The sequence below is a fragment of the Ovis aries genome, chromosome 14, assembly GCF_016772045.2.
Source record: "Ovis aries strain OAR_USU_Benz2616 breed Rambouillet chromosome 14, ARS-UI_Ramb_v3.0, whole genome shotgun sequence".
Lineage (NCBI taxonomy): Eukaryota > Metazoa > Chordata > Mammalia > Artiodactyla > Bovidae > Ovis > Ovis aries.
The window spans coordinates 36,504,915-36,526,242 of NC_056067.1; the positions used below are offsets into that span (position 1 = coordinate 36,504,915).

Below are 21,328 nucleotides of genomic sequence, written 5' to 3' on the forward strand. Positions count from 1 at the left end.
AAAAGTTCAGTGCTTAAAATAAAAAAGTTCGTTCTGAGTCCTCTAACACGGTTTCCTCAGTGTGGCTGGGGATCTAGGAGGGTTCTAGATGGAGTGATGATTCCCTTTTCTCCCTGAAACAAGACTCATGTTGAAAAATGCGGTAGGCCTCTTTTTTTTGGGTCAGCTCTCAATGTCTCTCTGTTGACTTCCCTCCTCTTTGGAATTGGTTTACCCCTCTTGTTTGCTGTGGTGCCATGTCCTGGTTACAAGTAAGAAGAGTCGCTTTCATAGAGTTATTTTGGGGTTTGGCCTTGGCCCAGGGTTTGACTCGGAAGACTTAAGAGCTGATACTATAGCAGTGGCTTCCCCTCCTCCTCCTCCTCTGCCCCTCCTGCTGCTGCTGACGCTGCTGGGCCAAAACCAGACCTTATTCTTCTTTGCTGCCCTGCAGAGAACATGAACTATACAGTTCGACGTGGGAAGTCTAGGGAATCCCAGATGGCAGCCTCCTGCAGTTCCTTCCAGCCTCAACACACACCTTTTTCGATCTCTCTGTTACTGTTCCTTTACTTCTTTTTAAAAATTAATTTTGTTTAATAAATTTCCTTATTTGACTGCACTGGGTCTTAGTTGTGGCATATGGGATCTAGTTCTCTGAACAGGGATTGAACCGGGCCTCCTGCATTGGGAGCACAGAGTCTTAACCACTGGACCACCAGGGAAGTCCCGATCATTCTTTTTTTTTTTTTAAAATATTTATTTATTTTGGCTGCACCAGGTCTCAGTTGCAGCATGCAGGATCTTCAGTCTTTGCTGTGGCTTGCGGGTTCTTTAGTTGTGGCGCGTGGGATCTAGTTCCTTGATCAGGGATGGAACCTGGGCTCCCTGCCTTGGGAGCGTGGAGTCTTAGCCACTGGACCACCAGGGAATTCCCTTGGTCCCTTATTTCTGACACGTTTCCCTCTCCTGATGCTCCAGTATGCCTTTGTTACTTGTGATCATCACGTGCACACGTGTGTTTGACCCATGCTATCTTGCTTTGCCATCTGTTTTCGTGGTCTTGCTGCCATCCGCAGAGCAAGCCCAGCCTGTTCCTGTGCATCTTCTAATTGCAAAAGGACCCTGCTTGCAGCCTGCTACCATTTCTGTGGCCACTCCTCCTCCTCTGCCGCTTCAATCCTCCCTAATAATCAGAGAACAGCCAGTGTCAGCAAGACCGAAACACATCACTCTGTGGCTGCTAATGTGTGACACAAAAGTGCTCTATCCAGAAACAGTGTTTCTTACTCTATAAAGAGTCCCTTGGATCAAATTCTCAAGCTACCTGGGGTTTCTTCTGCGCCTGCTGGTTGCATCTTTTTAAAAAAAAGAAAGGAGCCTGCCTTCTACCCCAGAATTTGTCTTGCCCTCGGCTGTATTTGCTAGACATTATTTCTGAGTTGGTATCTTAAAATATTACTGGAACTTATCGCTTAGTCCCTGAGGGACTTGAACTCACGTGAGCCCTCTGGCTCACGACCGGCACCCCAGTTCTCCCCACCCAGGGACAGTTACTAGGAAAATCATTCAACAGTGTTCCTTTCTCTTCCTGATAATAAAGGAAACTATCTTGGTCTCTTGGGGTCGCCGGCACACCCCAGGGTCCCTCTTCTGCCAGCAGTCTCCCCACGCCCCTCTCTCTGTGCTCTCCCGGCTGTGCTCCAGGTAGCACTTGCGATCTCGTTTCAGGGGAAGGTGTGGAAGAAGAGAAGGGGCAGGTGATTGGCTCATTGCAGACATGGGATTTTGGGGTTTGGGTTTGCTAGCCAGCAAATATAGATTTTAATTTTTTTAAAGTCTCCTTGGCTTCCTTTCATCTCCTCTAAACATTTTTCAAGTTGTACTGTATACATTAGGGAAGAAATATCTGAAATAATCAAGTGCTTTGCTTTAACTGTTAAGAGGTAAAATCATGACTGTCAGCTTCCACTGACCCGTTTCATATATTTGCTCATGATTATCAGTCTCTGGCCTCTCTCCCTTCCCCAGCCGCCCCACCCCCGCCACCGTCCTGGGGAGGGGGTGATCTAATAGGATGAGAATGAGAGAGTACCAAAGGCATTTGTCAAAAAAACCACCTATATAATGTAAAGAATGTAAAGTTTCTGACATTAAAAGAAGGCAAAGGTTAAGAAAGGGGCCTGTAAACATTTTTTAAAAAATTTTATTTACTTATTTATGCTGTAGCGTGCAGTATTCAGGGTCTTAGTTTCCCGACTAGGGATCACATCCATGTCCCCTGCATTGGAATTGTGGTGTCTTAACCACTGGGCCACCTGGGAAGCCCCAAACATTTTTCATTTCTAGTTCAGTACAGGTCACAGAGGCTGTGAGGAAACACCTTTCGGTGTGTTGATTTGTAGAGTTAGATGACTTTAGGCCCACTGAAGCCTGGTTGGTACCAGTCGGGAGCTAATTTCCCATCAGAGCTCCTGGATGCTTTGCAGATCATTTGTTTACTCTGAAAACAAAACAAAATAAACAACAAAAACACAGAAAACTCAAATCAGCAAAAAAAGAAAATTACATCAAATGCTGCTGCTTTTAATTTCTTAAAATAATCTTTCCTGTAGTCCTTCCCTTTTGCAAGGACATTCATTGCTCCAGCTCAGTGCTCACCCACTGCTTTCTGTTTGGCTTCATTATCTGAAGCGCGTGTGTGTTTCACAAGGTGGTTCCTTTCCTTCGTTGCCAAGTATAGCTACGAAAAAGTCAGAGGAGCTTGAATTTTATGAGATGCTGACTCCCCTCATTTCCCCACCTCCATACACACACACCAAAAAAAAAAAAACAAACAAAACCCTCTGTGAATTTGGGAGGTGTTTTTTTCCCCCCCAGTAACCATCAGACAAATCTGAATTGTGGTGACAAGCATAAGGTTGAGGGCAACGTGCCCCAAATCGAGGACAGCCTAGCATCCCACACCTTGGAGCAGTCTCACCCTGCCTCTGCTGAAAGATGACTCCGTTCCATCAGGGGACCTGTGGTTTCCAGACTTAAACATCTTTGTTGCGACTTGATTTGGAAGAGATGCCCGTGTCGCCACTACCTCGGAAAGAAAGTTGCTCTGTCCTTTCAGCTGGGGGTGGAAGGGGTTTCGTTGGCCGTTGAGTTCTACCAATGTTTTCTCAAGCCGAGACTGAGCTCCATTCATTCTCCTGCCCGTGTGTGGCTCCATCGGCCCCAGACAGGGCCAGCCAGGCAGCCCGAAGTCTGCACTGAGAACTTGATCCCCCTAACATAGCGATTAAATTTTAGTAAGTGAAATAAAAATGCTTCGGCGAGAGAGAGAGAAGAAGAAGAAGGAAAAAAACAACAGAAAGAGAGAAAGCAAGCAGGGAACAATGCTTGTTTTATTTCACTCTGAAGAGTCTTTGACAGCCCCCCCTTCCCTGCAGGATATGAGAACTCTCGGGCTGCTGCGGCCTGGCCCCAGGGACCCCACGGCAGAATTAGGCAGGGGGTGGGGGGCTCTAATGTAAACAGTAACCCTCAAGGCCTGGAGCCAGCCCCCCCAACCCCTGCTTCTTTCTTCCTTTCTCCTGTCTCCCCTTCTCTCTCGCCACCTCGCCCCCAGCCCCACCTCCCCAGACAGGCGCCTGCAGAACACTGGGCAGCTTCAGGTTCAGGCTGGGGGAGAATAAAGGTGCTTTGTGAAGGGAAGCGAGCGCTCCTGGGGGCGGCGAGGGGCCCGGGGCCTGAGTGTGCCCTCAGTCCCTCGCACACACGCTGCTCCCTCTCCCTGCGCACCCAGGAGTGGGGTGGAGGGAGGAGGGCCCAGCCCCCAGCCAGGAAGCTCTGGGCGTGGGCAGGGCTTGTGGGAATGATTTCATTGGAAAGGCCTGCGATATTTTTTCCCCTCCCGTGTGTGGTTCTTGGAGAAAGTTGGAGGTGGTGGTGGTGATTTCAGTCGCCTTGGCCGCCCTGAGCAGGAGCTGAGCGGAGGCACCAGGCCGAGCTTGCCGGGCAGCCCCGCTCTGGGCCCTCCTGCCACGCCTGGGGCCGGCTCCGGGCTTCAGTGCCCTGGCTCACCTTCACCAGCACACCTCTCCCTCCCCCTTGCTCCACCCTCTTCACTACCTGTCCCGGCCCTCAGTGTGCAGGGTTCTTTTTGGGTTTTTTCCTTTGAAGAAGAAGAAGACTTTGGAGAGGAGCAGATGCCACCTAAGGCCCCACTGTCTGCTCTGCAAAGTGCTGAAATGTGGAAGCTAGTCCTTGGCAGTTTTTATTTTGATCGATTGGTTTATTTTTATCCAGCAGCTTTTTTTTTTTAACCCCTGTGTTTTGCTGTGTTTCTGTGTTTAGTCTTCAAGTGCTTCCACTGACCATGACCCACTGGGCCCGCTCCCTTCTGGCTGGGGTAAGTATTGAGTTCTCTGTTCTGTACCCTCAGGGCATCAGCTGATGGCTCCATAGCGCTCTGTCCTCTTTCCCCACGCGTCTTCCTCATTCTCCTGCCTCCGTTCCCCTGTTTCGACTCTTTCCAGCACACCCTCCACACCCTCCAGGGATGCCCAGCTGGAACAGTTGCAGGTGATGGGGCTGGAAGGTGGGGAAAATAGCCAAGTTCTCCTGCACCCCTGGAACACCTCCTCCACCATCACTGCAGGGGCCTGACCCTATACGAGAAATCTCCCAGCAGCCATGGGACTTTTGGGTTGCAGTGCGAACTTTCAGGGTGCCGCCTCAAGAATCCATCCTATGTGATGAAGGCGTTGTGACACTGGCTGATTCCTAGATGCATTTGATTCAGGTCTGTGGCTGTCTTCTGAGACACCTTCCCATACCTTTCTTTGCAGTTGAGATGGTGGAGGACTTCAGCTCGATTTTGAATCATGGAAGCCATCTTTTTACTTGTGATAAATGGCTGTGAAAGGGGCCAGAGGGAAGCAGATGAGAGAGTTGAGTGTGGGCTGCTGACATTAGGAAAGTGTACCCTTGCTAGTTTATAATGCCATGCTGGATTCTCCCTGTCACTGGAGAATCCTAAGTCCTTCGTGTCATTGGCCAGTAATGAGTTAGAGGGATGGACAGCCGTGACCTGAGAGAGATGGTGGGCCTTATGACTATTTTGGGAAGGAGTGGCTGTGCCAAAAGCGGTCATGAGAGATGGTGGGACTCAGCGCATTCTGCAGCTCTGATCTGGGTCAGGGTTTTGTTCAGTATGTATGCTGAGAGTCCCTGGGAGCTGAAGAGGGCAGACTTTGCAAAAAAATTGGCATATATTGTGTCTAACTTGTTTGTTAGGCCTGCAGGAGACAGTGGACGCTGGTTTGGTGGTGTTCACAGGTGGTGTGAAGTTGGGCAGGGGTGTGCTTCCCAACAGAGATGAACGAGCTGACAATGATAGGATGAGCATCGCCTGGAAAAGTGCAGGTTGGGAGCTGGATCCTGTTGATGCAGACACTACTACTGCCTGGTCATAATTTATGGGGTTACATCAGCCCCCATAGACCCCTAGGGTATCACTTAGTCAATTACTGCTGCATTCCAGGGCACTGCAAAGACCCACTAGTCCTTCTAGTGGGATATATCTGTTAGTGAGGTCCCCCCATTTAGTTCTTGATTTTCAGCTCAGGAATCCCTTAGGCACACGAGTGATCCATCTGACTCCCTGAAAGGATGAAAGGTCATAGTTCATCACTGTCTCAGAGATTGACAGCAAGTCAAACATGAGTGGGTCAAATAGGTTCCCTGGCTGGGCAGGAAAGGACTCATCAGATGCAATGAGAATTGTGTAAGGCTATCTGGCAGACCCTGTGACCTACAGTGGGGATCCCAGAGTTGTTCCTGGATCTCTAGAGTCAAGTGGTTTGTTTCTGTACTAGTTCTGCTAAATGATGGTCACCAAGGAGAATCCCATGGACAGAGGAGCCTGGTAGGCTGCAGTCCATGGGGTTGCTAAGAGTCGGACACAACTGAGCGACTTCACTTTCACTTTTCGCTTTCATGCATTGGAGAAGGAAATGGCAACCCACTCCAGTGTTCTTGCCTGGAGAATCCCAGGGACGGAGGAGCCTGGTAGGCTGCCGTCTGTGGGGTCGCACAGAGTCGGACACGACTGAAGCGACTTAGCAGCAGCAGCAAGTAGGAGCTGCAGTGGGGTCTTGAGAACAGCTCCCAGATGCGAGGGGTGAAATAGCTGAGATGGGAATAGGAGCCATGGCTGGAGTCAGCGCTATTTTACGAATGATCAGGAAAACACACAAGACTGTGATGATGTGAAACTGAGAGGGAAAGGAGCATCTGGCCGAGGGCCCGGGAACCTTCCTGATTGGAGTCCTCTGGGCTTTGTTTTGGTGTCCTCAGGGCCCTTCTCCCCAGGGAGAGTTAAGAGTGAACAGAAAGAGTAGCAAAACCAGAGGAGAGTTGTGTTTAGGGCAAGCCTGCTGTTGAGTCTACTGTGCTCAGTCCCGGGTCCCTTTCTGCTCCTCCAGCAGAGACTCCACCTTCTCCCCAAGCACTGACCCAGGGGTCCAGATACCTTAGGTGTAGATCCACGTTGTCTCAGCTCCTCTGACCCTGGGTGTGTGACTGAATGCTCTCGAGTCCCTTTCTTCCTAGATGAACTTGGGCTAGATGTTACCTAAGGACTTTCCCAGCCCTCAGACTACCACGTTGTGTGCAGCGAGGTGGTTCCCGTGGGCCATAGGAGGCCCTCACGTAGTGACAGTGGCGTTGGCTGGCTGGATAGATCCCCCAGGCTTGGCTTTGGTTCTTGGCCAAGAATACGAGGACAGTCTAGTTCATAGCAGAAGCTTCTGGGCTGGGAGTGGTTCCCCCATCCCCTCACAGTGCTGTCAGGAAGCCAGTCCTCTGTGGAATGGTCCCACAGGCTCTTCTGAGGTGCTGGGAGCTCTGTCATAATCCCAGGCACCTTCTTTTCTGTCTTTTCCTTTTGTCTGTTGTTTTTTGAAATTTCCATCAAGTAACGGATACCAGGTAAGGCAGACAGGGACCAGGACCCTTGGTTGATAGAGATAGGGATGAGGACCCTTGGCTGATAGAGACAGGGACCAGGACCCTTGGTTGATAGAGACAGGGACGAGGACCCTTGGTTGATAGAGACAGGGACCAGGACCCTTGGCTGATAGAGACAGGGACCAGGACCCTTGGCTGATAGAGACAGGGACCAGGACCCTTGGCTGATAGAGACAGGGACCAGGACCCTTGGCTGATAGAGACAGGGACGAGGACCCTTGGTTGATACTGTGAACATTGCAGGCTGCTGCTCAAGGGGAGGGGGCTGGGCTCCCTAGTTCTGGATCTTTTTCAGCTTTTGGGTTCCCTGTAGCTTCTGGAACCGATTATTTTCATTTCTTTAATTTCTCCCTGTCATCAGTAAAGAGGGAGGGCCATGCGCATTGTTTGTTTTCAGGAAAGAGACAGTGTTGAAAGCCGAGAAACTTTTAAGTTGGGAAAGGTGAGCGCTATCTTGCCTGCCATCCACCTGGAGCCAGTGGGTGCCCCCTTCAGTCCCTCTCAGAATCACCAGCTAGAGTTGAGCTTGCCCCATGCAGCCCATGCTTTCTCTCTCAAACAACTCAGGGCCATCGTTAGTACAGAAGTAAAGGGCCAGAGAGTAAATATTGTCCAAAGGAGAAAGTATGTCTGAGCTCACCAGACACTGCCCGTCTTGAAGCACACACTTAGGAATTATACCAGGACACCCACAGCCCCAGGTGTCTGTCTGCATGTATGCACAACATAGAGATTTTCCTGGGACGTGGGAGTTTGAGAACCAAACTTTGCCTTTAAGCAGGAGGGTACAGAGGCCTGGTGGTGCTGAGCAGAGAGGTATGAGGGAAAAGGCAGCCTCCCCACCGCGCCCCCAGTGACCCTGCCTGTGAGACAGGGATGCCTAGGTCAGCTGCATCCAGTGAATGAAGAACCAGAGAGTAGCCGTGATGGTCTGGGGTGGGCACCAGGGTCGAGGGAGGCTGGGCTGTGGCTCCACTTTGCACACAGCTGGATGCAATTACGCCTCTGGTTTCAGCTGGCCTGCTCCCGCTCTGTGTTGCCACACTGCCCCCTTCCCTCCAGCAAGCCAACCAACCGACTGACCGAAGACGGTGCTTCATCTTGAGTTGAAAGCGTGTATACCCCTCCCCTGCTCCCCAGTAGGGAAAGATTCTCTTTGTCCTTTTCTTCGCCAGTGACAGACATGAGTGAGTCAGGCTTGAGCTGGTTAAACTTCTCTAACAGGGTGGGGACAGAGGCAGAGACGCAGACCTAGCACCCAGGAGGTGGGAGCCAGAGGGGAGAGGACGTGGGCTCAACGTGTCTCAATCTGAGCGTCCACTTTTCTTTCTCCTCCCCGGCAGAGAAGAGACAGGACAACGGACGGGTGTATTACGTGAACCACAACACACGCACAACCCAGTGGGAAGACCCTCGCACCCAGGGGTGAGGACTTAGGCCGGGAGGGCTCTGGGTGGGCCCCGTGCACCTCCATTGGCCTGGTGGCCTCGCACTATATTTGGCCTCTGTGGCTGATGTTCTGGGACCTTTAAGCACACACAAGTGCCCTCAGACCCTCACGATATAATGAGAGCTTGAAAGCGGCACCTTATGTTGGCCTTCCTCATGGCTGCAGCGTGGCCTGACTGGCCGGTGTTGCTGGTCTCTGGTGTACAAGCTGCTGATGAAGTGATTTCAGAAGGGTTATGTGAGAACTCCCCCCGACCCCGACACTCCTCTACTACCCACCCCCCCAGAAGCTAATCTGGGATGGGGCACTTGATGTCTTGGGATTGCTGGTGGCCACTGAGGCCACGGCCATCCACCCAGGGCGGGGATTCTTTGGGCCTTGGGACAGTAATGATCTGTCTCCGCTGCAGACCTTGGGTATTGCCAAGTACCTTTCCTTGAGGCCTCTGCGGGGCCTGGGTAAAAGCAGAGAGAAGGCAGCCCCAGCCTTCTGGGGACCCCAGCCCCCTTAGCATGGAAGCCCATATGAGGTCCTGCAGCCCCTCTCTTCCCATGTTTCCAGGATGATCCAGGAGCCGGCTCTGCCCCCAGGGTGGGAGATGAAGTACACCAGCGAGGGGGTGCGCTACTTCGTGGACCACAATACCCGCACCACCACCTTTAAGGATCCTCGCCCGGGGTTTGAGTCAGGGTAAGGACTTTGCACTTAGGGCTTGCCAGGTGGTGCTAGTGGTAAAGAATCCGTCTACCAGCGTAGGAGATGAAAGAGACATGGGTTCAATCCCTGGGTCAGGAAGATCCCCTGGAGAAGGAAATGGCAACCCACTCCAGTATTCTTGCCTGTAAAATCCCATGGACAGAGGAGCCTGGCGGACTACAGTCCATGGGGTCACAAAGAGTTGGACAAGACTGAGCGCCTGAGCACCAGCACTGAGGACTGTGCAGGTGACATCACTGTTAGCTTAGGCCTAGTATAGCTGCTCTTCCCACCCTCTAGTGGCCAGTTTTGATGCCACGCCAGTGGGGATGGGGAGGGAAGGGGCTTCTCTATTCAGACTAACACTGGTGGTCTTTCCCTAAAATCAAGAGGTCTGGCTTTTCTAGATTTTCTTTTTAACCTTCAAGTCTGCAGAAGATCTCAGTGGTGGACCCTTCCTTTCTTTTATGCTTTACTTTACTCGTCTCTAAATTAACAGAGCAGTAGCTTTCCTTAGGGCTAATATGTTGCCAAGTTTTGAGAAATCTCGTGAATTCCAGAACATCTTTGCTCTTCCCAGGACAAAACAAGGTTCCCCTGGCGCCTACGACCGAAGTTTTCGGTGGAAGTATCACCAATTCCGTTTCCTCTGCCATGTGAGTTCTGGTACTGGGGCTCCCCCTGGAGATTGGGGTTACAGAGTCATTTCAGCAGTTTCCTAGCCTAGTTGCAGGTGTTGGAACACCTGTGTCTTAGGTGGGAGCAGGTCACTTGTCTCACTCTGAGCAGTTGTGTGACACTGTCTTCCATTCCTAGGGGACCAAGTTCTCCCCACCTAACCTGGGGGTGGAGGGTAGGGGAAGCTTATTCAACAGACAAGTGATCAGATTGAATAGTTACCACCAACGCCCCAATTTGAGGTCTCTGTTTTCCTTTTCTTTTCAGTCAAATGCTCTCCCCAGCCACGTGAAGATCAGTGTTTCCAGGCAGACACTTTTTGAGGATTCTTTCCAACAGGTTAGAGAATAATCACTGAGTCTAAGACCCAGGGCAGGGAGAAGGCCCGCTGCTACCACCCTGTCTTCTCTTGTGTGGCCCTTTAAGCCCACATGATACGGTTTTCAAGACGTGGGCCTTGGTTATGGGGAATCAGCCGAAGAGCAGGCCTGGGAGTCCCTGGTCGCCTGCCCCCAGCCTGCCATGGAAGGGAGAATGGCAGGCTGGCCATGACCTTCTGTCTCCCCAGATCATGAACATGAAACCCTACGACCTGCGCCGCCGGCTCTACATCATCATGCGTGGCGAGGAGGGCCTGGACTACGGGGGCATCGCCAGGTGAGCTGGGAGCCCCAAAAGGCCGTGCTGCTCCCTGCTTCACCAAGCTGCAGGGCACTCGGCCAGGAAGCTGCCTCCTTGCTCAGACAGTTGCCAAAGCTCTCCTTTACCTTCAGGAGTGGGCAGGGGTGTGGGTGGTCCAAAGGGGTGCTGGAACTGGTTCCTGGGGTCCCCTTCTGGGCTAGGCATCAACCCTCTAATTGCTGGGTCAAGGGGAAGCTGGGGGTTGGTTTCTAGGGGAGCGGTTCAGGATGATGGCTCTTTTAAAAATTTTTTTAATTTTGTATTGGGGTATAGTCAATTAACAAACTGTCGTGATAGTTTTAGGTGAACAGTAAAGGGACTCAGCCGTCCATGTACGTGTATCCATTTCCCCCCAAACGCCCACCTCCCATCCAGGCTGCCACATACCATTTGAACAGAGTTCCATGTGCTGTATAGTAGGCCCTTGTTGAGAACAATAGTTCTTTGCCAACCAACCTGTCATTATTTCTTTATTTTACCCATCTAGTTGCACCAGTGGGCAGTGGTTAGATATCGGTATTAAGTGGTTGTCCGTTGGAATCGACCCTGGACTTCACTTCCTCTTGAGGCAGCTGGGGTGGGCTCAGTTGGGGGTCTTGGTGTAGATCTGGCATATATACATTGTGTCCCAATCCAGAGGGTCTTGATAAATACTTGGCTGCATGTCATGTACACAGTGACGGTAAAATGAAAACAAATGGTATACTCCTAAAAAGAACTCAAAGCATTGTCTTGCCCTCACCCCAGTGCTGCTACAAAAGTTAATAGATTCTCTGGCAAAATGTTGCCTTGGATGATGGGGCATAAGGGCCCCGGCAGAGAGGAGGAGCGTCTTGGCTGTGGTGACCGCTCAGCCTGCCGACCTCTCTTGGTGTGGGACATCTTCTCGCTTGGTGTTGGGTTAACTTGCTCCCGGTCCTTTGTGTGCTGGTGGCGTTGCCCTCTGTGTTGGCCCCCGTGGGTCGATTGCTCTTTTTTTTCCGTGGTGACCGTGGTGACCTCCTCTCTAGGCTCTCCTTGGTGGTGTGGCTCCCGCCCCGTGTGTGTCTGTCTCTCTGTGTCCTGCCAGTGGTTTTACCCTATGGTAGGTTACGTCATGCTGTTCTACCACAGGGTAGAACCACGGACAGGATACCGGGGCACCCTCTGCATCGAAGAGATTCCTCGTCTGCCCGGCCACAAACAGCCCAGCAGCCAGGGACTGCCCCCCTTGGGACGTCCCCCTGCTTGTGTAGCTCAAGCCTCAAAGGACTCTGAATTCTGGCTTGAAGCTTGTACCTGGGGTGCAAAGAGATGCTAAGGTGTGGGCGTTGGTTCAGATGAGTTCGTGGACATACAGGGAAGGGTATGGTGGTGGGTCTGGGGTGAAGGGGTGGTGGGGTGGTGGGAGCGAGGTGTAGACACAGCCTGATGAACAGAATTGTCCCGCATCAAGGATTAGGAGCACATTACTGTGTATTCGTATTAGACTGCTTAGGTAGGCTGGAAGCAGGGTGACTGCTGCTCATAGAGCCCTTTTGCAAGATTTAGAAAAAAAGTGTCCTTTCTCAAGACACTTCTGTGCTGGAAAATGGTCACAATATACTGCTTTTATTAGGAAAAAAAAGGCAGCTTGATGCTATTTGCAGGAAATTTGTTGTGACAAATGTACACATCTGTCATATTTTAACGTCACACCCTTGTGCAGTGTGCAGTCTATACAACTGTGCATGGCAACCCAGAATGGCGGAGCCCCTTTGCCATTAGATGCTCTGGATATCAGGCGGAAAGCCCCAGAATACCACACCTGGAGCCAACACTCACACACACGGGTGTGCCTGAGCATTGCTGTCCAGGGCAGTTGCTGTTCTGATTCACCCTAGGTCTGGCCCTGCCCTGTTCACTGACCAGCTGCTCACAGAGGTTAGCCCAGGGCTGATCCCAGTGGGGCTGCCTCCTCAGGATGCATGTCTCCAGACTAGGTACTACTTGACGGCAGAAAAGACTCGGACCTGCAGAGCAGGTGAGCAGGGTGTGGTCCATTAGTCCTGTTTTCCTCTCTCTTCTCTCACAGAGAGTGGTTTTTCCTCCTGTCCCATGAGGTGCTCAACCCCATGTACTGTTTATTTGAATATGCCGGGAAGAACAACTACTGCCTGCAGATCAACCCTGCCTCCTCCATCAACCCTGACCACCTCACCTACTTCCGCTTTATCGGCCGATTCATCGCCATGGTAAGATTCATGGCTGTCGTCAGACCTCCAGGGAGTGTGGTCACAGACCTGTAGACCACCAGCAGCTCTGGAGACTGGGTGCCCACTCTCTGAGCCCCACCCTCATCCTTACAGAACGCCTCACTAAAGATGCAGAAAGCTAGTGAGAGTTCTGGAAATAGTCCAGAGCTCTCTCAGTGCCCACCCTAGGGCACTGAGGAGGTTTTCACGTTGATTTGTGTAGGACTTGTCAAGAGAAAGCCCAGGGTCCCCGGATTAAAGTCTTCACTTAACACTCAGTGCATGTGCTGTCAAGGGTGGGGGATGACGGGCCCGTCTCTGGGTGTTGCCATGAGCTGGGTGGCGGTGTCTGGGAGTGTCCCACTGAGACTTGGGCCTTCTGGAAGGGGATGGGGAATCTACACTAGCTGAGAACAGGGAGCAAGGTGATCGACTGGTGCAAGATGTTGGAGTCATCTGGCAGGAGGGAAGGGCAAGGAATGGGGAGTCGGGCGTTTGTATTTATGTAGAAACGGGAGCACAGTGTAAATTTGGAAAGGGCGTCACCTCGTGTGCATCCTGTTGAGTACCTCGTGAGCACTGAGACCCAGGATGGAGAAAGGGGAGCCCTTTGAAGGCCCGGTCCCTCTGCCACATTTGGTCGTTGAAGAGCTTTCACGGCTAATTTGCCTTTGCTTCTTCCCCTCACTTCCTGAGTGAGTGTCTGCCCTGCTCCCCTCTCAGGAGGACCCAGGAGCCCATGACTAAGTATATTCCTTCTCTTTGTCTGGAGGTTCTTGGCCAAGGTGCTAGGGCTCAGGAAGTGGGCACATTCTTCCCAGGTCTAGAGACCCGCCTGGCCCTGTGGCTGACAGGACAGACCAGTAAAACCCTAGACTATTACTCACTGCTGGCCCGCCAGCAGCAGCAGGGGTGTCTGCATTATTTTTGGCTGCCTCTGCTGCCCAGCTCGGAGCAGCAGTGAGTCAGGGCCGCCACCTGGGGCTGTGCTGAGCGAGTCTCCTCTGTGTGGGTGGAGGTAGACCTCTGCTAGAGCGAGGGGCTGGTGGGCATGCAGTGGGTCAGAGGTGGGTCCTTGTGGTCTGCAGGTGGGACCAAGAGGGCTGCAGACCTAGCCTTCAGGCTCCTGGGAGAGCTGGATGCTCAGGACCTCAGGGAGCAGTAGTTGGGCTCTGATATGGGGCATCTGAGGAAAACCAGACCTCTCTGCCATGTCTCTTCTGTCCCCAGGCTCTGTACCATGGAAAGTTCATTGATACAGGCTTCACACTTCCTTTCTACAAGCGGATGCTAAACAAGAGACCAACCCTGAAAGACCTGGAATCCATTGACCCCGAATTCTACAACTCTATTGTCTGGATCAAGTGGGTCCCCTCTGTTGCCGTTTGCTGGGAGAGGAGGGGTCTCTGGATGGGTAGTAGGCGGGTGGAGATGCCCAGCTTCTAGGTCCCCCTGTCCTGGGACGCTGTTCTGGGCTCCAGGCCACCTGTGAGTCCTCGTGTCCCACCGGCACTGAAAGTGAGTGACGGGGCAGGACGGAGGGAACCCTTCTAAGACAGACACCTTCCCTCTTGGTCTCTTGTGCTCCCAGAGAGAACAACCTGGAGGAGTGCGGCCTAGAGCTGTACTTCATCCAGGACATGGAGATCCTGGGCAAGGTGACGACCCACGAGCTGAAGGAAGGGGGCGAGAGCATCCGAGTGACAGAGGAGAACAAGGAAGAGTACATCATGTGAGTGGAAAGCGCTAGGGAGCCGGTGGGGCCTGGGAAGTGGGGGCAGAGACACAGCCGGCCGCAGAGAAAGAGGCTCACACCCTTATCCCAGGGCACCATCTTCAGCTAGGCCCCCTCGTGTGGCCCATGGGTCTCCAGGGATGGGAAGAACCTTCCGTTTTGCACTGACCCTAGACCACTGCCGTGGCAGTCATGTGCTGGCCAGAGCTGGGTAGCCAGAGCCCGAGGCCCTGTGTTCCAGCCCCCGGGTGCTCCTTGTTCCCAAGTTGCAGATTCATGACTGCAGGACAGAATTTCTTTGAAGAGGCATAAAAGTTCGACAACTCCTTCTTTGTTCTCCTAACTGAAAGGGCACCTGTGTTCTGTCTACTTAAACCCACTGTCACCTGTGGGATTGTACACGAACATGCCTGTTCACTTCAGGTCCCTTGGGCCAGTCTTTTAACCCCCGTTCATCTGAGCTTCAGTGAGCGGTGATGGGAGGAGCAGGAGGAAGAGATGTTGAAGATTCAGGTGTCTGTGGGTTACTGTGAGGTTTTAAAGGCTGTGCTCTGGGGCCGAAGTTGCCCAGGTATCCCGCCCCCCAGGTCGGCTCTCGGCTGCCTCCTTGCTGCCAGCAGAGGCCACCTCCCTGCAGACCCTGAGCTGCTCCAGAGGAGTGGGTCTCGGGCTCCGCCGACGGTCAGTCTTGGTTTCAGGCTGCTGACTGACTGGCGTTTCACCCGGGGCGTGGAAGAGCAGACCAAAGCCTTCCTGGACGGCTTCAACGAGGTGGCCCCCCTGGAGTGGTTGCGCTACTTTGACGAGAAAGAGCTGGAGGTGAGAGCTGAGTTTGTGGGGACCCTGAACCCCTGGGCCCTGGGGCCGCCCTGCCCTTTGATAGCCTCGCCGAGCACCCACAGCAACTCACCAGTAAAACCCAGGATGGCAGCAGCAGGCACATACGGTCAATTTGGGTCTTGCACCTGCCCTTACATGGGCTCTTGTTTGCAAGGCGTTATCATGCAAGACTTGGGCTACCCATACTGTTAAAACTGCCGGCAGAGGTGTGCGGAGTGCTTCCACCTGCCAGGGAGTAGACGGGGCCCTGTGTGCCATGGGGACAGCGCTGGTGCCGGGTGCCTGACACCCCCTCTCCTCCGTAGCTGATGCTGTGCGGCATGCAGGAGATAGACCTGAGCGACTGGCAGAAGCACACCATCTACCGGCACTACACCAAGAACAGCAAGCAGATCCAGTGGTTCTGGCAGGTGGGCCCTGCGTCTGTCCCCACAGAACGCACGGGGGCTCTGGGCGGGCGTGTTTGGGCGGTACCCCCAGGAGGCGAGACCAGATTGAACCCCAGGCTTTTGGATGCTTGTTGTGTCATCACCTTCCTCGTCTCTAACACTCTCCTCGCCTCCCCCAACTCCCAAAAGGAGACGAGAAACCCAGCCTTGGGACGATCGGAGCTGGGTTGCGGCCACTGCATTTGACAGGAGGTAGTGTTGGCAGTGGGCCAGCCTCAGATGCTGGTGTGCGGGCTGTGGGGGAGGGGGCCGTGAGCAGGGAGGAAAGTTCTTGTAGGTCACGTGGTCTCCTTCCAGCCGGACGGAAAGCGTGGGCTTGGCTCCAGAGAAACTGAAAGAGCCCCTTGTCCTGCATATAAGGAATCAGTTGCTTTGAATGTGCGGGTCTTGTCGTTATCATTGTGCAGTATAGCATACATAAATGAGCAGAGGTAGGCTTTCTGTTTAGGTGGAGTTCACATACCATAAAATTCGCCACATTAAGTGTTTGGAGTGGCTCTTACAATGGTTTCTGACAGTGTTGTACCCACCATCACCACTGTTGAATTCCAGTACATTTCATGTCCCTCAGAAAGAAATCTCACACCTATTAAAGCAGTCAATCTCATGCTTTTATGTTTTTAAAGATGCAACTTGGGGGACTTCCCTCGTGGTCCAGTGCTTGAGCGCCCACCTTATGGTGCAGGGGCCGCTGGTTCAACCCTGGGTATGGGAGCTAAGATCCCGCATGCTGCAGGGCAACTAAGCCTACCGGCCACAACTGGAGAGTCCGTGTGCCACAACGAAAGATCCTGCATGGGCAACCAAGACCCGATGTAGCTAAATACATACATATTTTAAAAAAAAAATGGAACTTGGCTGAGGAGGAGAATTTCTGGCCTGAAACCAAGAGATGTCACATAGACTGGTGGGAATGATGTATGCACACAGCCTCTTAGAGCGGCTTTGGGGTTTCCCAGGGAGTAACTGTCACCCACTCCCACAGACCACGCTGGGGCTCCATGTTCTCAGCCCCAAAGAGGGGCCCTGGCTCATTGCAGAGTTACAGGTCAGTGCAAAGTGCTGGGCCAAGTGGGCCCTGACTCTGCCTGGGCTTGTGGGGCTCCAGGTGGTGAAGGAGATGGACAACGAGAAGAGGATCCGGCTGCTGCAGTTTGTCACTGGGACCTGCCGCCTGCCTGTTGGGGGATTCACTGAACTCATCGGTACGTTTTCCCCGCCCTGCTGGTGCCGTTGGGTGGAAGTGAGGACAGCTCAAAGCAGGGACAAGACCTCCTGTCTTCCTGGAAGCAAGCCAGTGGGACTTGTCTGTGGTGGTGTTGGAGGGTCCTGCCTCAGGAAGGGGCCGACTTGTCATAGACAACATGTGTTCCTTTGGATAACAGGTAGCAATGGCCCACAGAAGTTTTGCATTGACAAGGTTGGCAAGGAAACCTGGCTGCCCAGGAGCCACACCTGGTGAGTGTGCTGGTTGTGGGGGGAGGTGGCTGGAACCCAAGACCCGATGAGCCCCCAAGAGCAGCCCTGAGGCCAAGGCGGCTTCAGTGCCTTGATCCTGGCAACCTGTGTGTAGTTCCACGGTGCTTAGGTTTGGGGAGGCACACCTCAGCCCCTGAGCCTCTGATCTTTTGGGAGTTGTGACAGTATCTATGTGCCTTGACAGCCATACCGGGTATGAAATACAGTAAGTCCCCTACATACAAACCTTCAACTTGTGAGCTTTCAAAGATGCGAACGTGAGTTCGTGTGTCTAGTCATGTAAGTTCGCTCACATATCTGGCGCACGTTGTCACGTGCATGCATCCTCTACAAGTGGAGCAGGAAGTGGCAAGGGGATTTTCTTTAGCTGAGGAGGCACCGTTAGTGTTTGAGGCGTAGGACCCAAATGTAGAATGGTATATGAAGGTTGCAGCAGCCGTTCAGAATGTAATCCAGTGCTACCGTGTCACCTATGATGAGGAAAAAGAGAGCTACCACCCAGACATCACTGGATCATTGTTTTTTTCAAGAGGATAGACAGAGTTGAATCCAGCAAGGAACCAGAACCTGTGGCATCAACTTGAGGAATGCAGGTTGCCCGCCATCTCCTATTGCTGATGATCCTTTAGCTCTACCGTCTTCCGTCTCCAATCAGTAACTCTTCTTGCCTGTTCACTGGATGCCAAGCCCCTGCATTCCAGCTGTTGTACTCTATTTTTCAAAGCTCTGTATTGTCAGATTAAAAATGTTTTTTTAATGTATTATTTGTATGAAAAGTATTATAAACATATTACAGTATGAATTTGAGCAAACTCTGGGAGACGGTGGAGGACAGGAAGACTGGCGTGGTGCAGTTTGTGTATGGGGTTGCAAAGAGTCAGACAGTAATGACTGAAGAACAACAGCTGGATAGCCAACTGTGTTAGTTGAGTACCTAGGCTGACTTTATTGGACTTAAGAACAAATTGGGCTTACAGACATGCTGTTGGAATGGAACGCATTCATGTGTAGGGAACTTGCTATATTGAAACACTCCTATTCCAGTCGGCAAAGAGCTGCTGTCCCCGGTCTTCCTCTGCAGTTCCCCATTTCCCCTGTAGCCCTGTCCCCTCCTCTAACCCCTTCACGGTTGAGGGACACAGCGGGGCCTTTGAGGACCCTGTTGTGTGTGGCCAGCTGGCATCGTGGTTGAGTCACAGTATGGGATCTCTCAATACCCCTGTGGCTGTTAGAGCTCTGACCCGTGCCCTGTGCTGATTGCCCTGCTCTCCTTTCTTGACAGTTTCAACCGGCTGGACCTGCCGCCATACAAGAGCTACGAACAGCTGAAGGAGAAACTGCTGTACGCTGTTGAGGAGACCGAGGGCTTTGGACAGGAGTAACTGAGGCTGTCCCCCACCCCCAACCCCCAGCACATGTGTAGTCTTGAGTCCTCCTTGCCCGAGAGGCCGCTGGCCCTGTAGCCCCCGGGAGGCCCCTACGGATGGTCGTCCCGTGTAGGACCACACTGTCATCAGGCTGGTGGCAGCAGAGCCTGACCTCAAGAGGCCCTGCCCTGCCTTTTGCTCTTCCCCACTGGTGGCAGTCTGGAATAAAGCCCCCATGTCGCCCTTGGCCCCATCAGCCATTGCAAAGTCTAGAGGGCTGACCTTCTCTGGAAAACTCATCCTTCTCCCTTGAGACCAACCCTAGGTTTGTGTGAATGTGCAAGGGAGGGTGCCCTGTGCTGAAGCCCTGGGCCTCACAGGCTGGTTAGGTGAGAGGGAGACTGGCCATTTGGGGTAGCTGTTCTGGGCTGAGGAAGCCCAGGGTCTTTGTCAGTAAAAGAGGTTCTATTTTGTATAGAACTTTTCCAGTGATCTATATAAATGAAGGTCTGAGGGAGGGGAGCTCTGGACCAAGGTCAGCTCTTGTTCCTGGCTAGCCAGCTCCAGCCAAGGAGGCTGAGCAGCACGGCCGTGCTCCACTCAGTGCTGGCCAGTGTGTCCCCGCCAGCAGGCAGAGGGTCGTTACCAGCTGCTGGGATGTCAGGGGATGGAAACGCCCTCAGATTTTCCTCTCCCTTTTACATAAACTTGAAGTATTCTGTGCATAGGGCCGCTTTGTGTTCTGTGGTTGGTAAGCTGCTGTCACTTCCTGTCAAGGAGCTGGTGCGCCAGGCATGGCTGGGACCCAGAGGCACACAGCACCGTTGGTCCAGGAATTTCCCAAACGGCTGCTCCTCTTAGGAGCCTGCTTCACAGTTCTGTGAGCTCGGGCAGGCCTGACCCAGTGGCTCAGCTTCCCAGCAGCCTTATCCCCGAGCCTTTGACAGAGAAGGGGGGAAGGGGATTATTGTCCTGAGTGTCACCCCAACCTCGCTGCCTCCAAGAGAGGAGAACTCCCTTTGCTAGATGGAGTGATGGGGTGCGTGGGGCTGACCTGCTAAGACCCTGGACCTCCAGGCGGCTCGTGCATCCGGATGGAAAATGAAGAGCGTTCCTGCTACTGTAGAGTGTGTTCACTCTGCCTCGAAGTGTGGCTTTACCTGCACAAAAGAGACGATGCTCTTGGAAACCAGCAGAAGGGCCCTGAGCTGCTCTGCAGTCTGACTTGATTGCTGGAGCTCCTGCCGACCTCTGCCGTGGGCGTCCTGCCACGTGTTCAGATCTTTCAGGCGAACACACTCCTCTGGGATGCTGGAGTGGTGATTGTCGCTGGGTCCCCGTGCAGGTCCTCAGGCTACCCACGGCGTTGTCTGAGGACAGGCTCGTGCTCCCAGGTCCTCGTCCTCCCCTCTCCACCCTGGCCCGTGTCTGCTCTGTTGTGTGTACTGATGTGAGCGGCTCAGCTCACTGCAGCCCAACCTCCTCCTTCCCTCGGATCGTTGGCTGTGCTTCCCTGCGGTGTCTCACCGTGTTGGGGATTGGGGCACAAGCCACCATGCCATGCAGGGTTTGGGAGCCTCAGGTTCATGGGCGTGCAGAGTGCGTTCACGTGGGTGTGTGTGTACATACGTGTATATAACTGAGGTGTCTGTACGGAATGCCCTTTGGTAGCTCTGAGCTGGTCACCAGATTGTTTTGTAATGCCCACCCCCTTGCCCTTGGTATTGCCAGTTTCTTGTGCAATAAACAATCAGCAGCTGTGGGCAGTGTTGGCGTGGATGTGTCCAAAGTCACTGTCCTCCAGGCAAAAGGTCTCTGGGCCCCACGGACCTTCCAGGTCTACACGAATGGAAATGTTATGACCTTGCTGGTTTTGAGAAGTGTGTGTCATTAACCGAGGCAGCCACACTTCTGATGGGTGGCCCAGTCTTCATCTAAGGATCATGGGCTTCAGCCCTCATTTATTTGCCTCACGGCTACCTTTGGCCTGGGTTTCTCTGAGCAGTTGCCATGGCACCAGTGCATCAACAGCCCGAGGCTGCAAGTTGAACAGGTTTTAGGAACCAGCTCCTGGGTAGCCATTCATCTGAGAAACGTTTCCTGTTTTCTTGAATTCCGTGATGATAGAGGGATACCCTGGACTTGAGCTCATGGTCAGCCAGGGGCTTGCCGCCCACTTTTTTGAACTTAAAGGTTCTGATGGGATCCATCAGCGCAGTCTCGATGCCTTTGACATGGAAGTGATTTTGTCCTGGATCAAGCCTTGCTCTGATCTGGCGTCTTTCTGGGGTGGGGTGCGGGGAGGCAGAGGTGTGCAGAGCATCTTCTCCTGGGAGTTCATCTACCCCAACACCAAAGCCGTTTCTCATTTGACAGGGCTATGCTGTACTTTGAGGAGGTTTTGACAAAAGTTCATATGTTATACAGACATCTCATAATAAATTCAAATAAAACAGCCCTAGTCAAAATTGTTCTCCCCTTTCCTATCTCCCGAAATAGCTGCTGTTCAGTTTGCTGTCCTTCCAGACTATTTTATGTGTATAAATCATATGTACATATAATTTAAAAGCATATAAAAAATGAGATCTTACACACGTTAAGCAGCTCATCTCATTAAATGAGGTAGTAGGGACACCTTTCCGTGTTCGTCAGCCTAGGTCCAGTGAATTCTGTAGTGTGTGATAGTCCACGTCATGGTTGTTCTGTAACACACACACCTTTGTCCTAATGGGCACAGC

General features: G+C 52.6%; 1 protein-coding gene across 6 annotated transcripts in view; it reads left to right on the forward strand.

Annotated features, from left to right (window-relative positions):
• Positions 1-20,350, forward strand: part of WWP2 (WW domain containing E3 ubiquitin protein ligase 2) — a 145,051-nt gene extending 124,701 nt beyond the window's left edge. For 5 of the 6 annotated variants that reach the window (XM_060398453.1, XM_027978133.3, XM_060398454.1 and 2 more), the window contains exons 11-24: positions 4,327-4,381; positions 8,346-8,427; positions 9,014-9,142; positions 9,729-9,804; positions 10,094-10,165; positions 10,395-10,483; positions 12,561-12,720; positions 13,951-14,084; positions 14,312-14,452; positions 15,154-15,274; positions 15,601-15,705; positions 16,853-16,949; positions 17,130-17,202; positions 18,506-20,350. In XM_060398453.1, coding sequence (XP_060254436.1) covers positions 4,327-4,381; positions 8,346-8,427; positions 9,014-9,142; positions 9,729-9,804; positions 10,094-10,165; positions 10,395-10,483; positions 12,561-12,720; positions 13,951-14,084; positions 14,312-14,452; positions 15,154-15,274; positions 15,601-15,705; positions 16,853-16,949; positions 17,130-17,202; positions 18,506-18,605 — 1,434 coding nt within the window. In that variant the 3' untranslated portion in view covers positions 18,606-20,350. Of the gene's footprint in view, positions 1-4,326; positions 4,382-8,345; positions 8,428-9,013; positions 9,143-9,728; positions 9,805-10,093; positions 10,166-10,394; positions 10,484-12,560; positions 12,721-13,950; positions 14,085-14,311; positions 14,453-15,153; positions 15,275-15,600; positions 15,706-16,852; positions 16,950-17,129; positions 17,203-17,753; positions 17,979-18,505 lie in introns of those variants that run through there. The other variant, XM_042231872.2, reaches the window with a different exon arrangement.
• Positions 20,351-21,328: the final 978 nt, after the last annotated feature.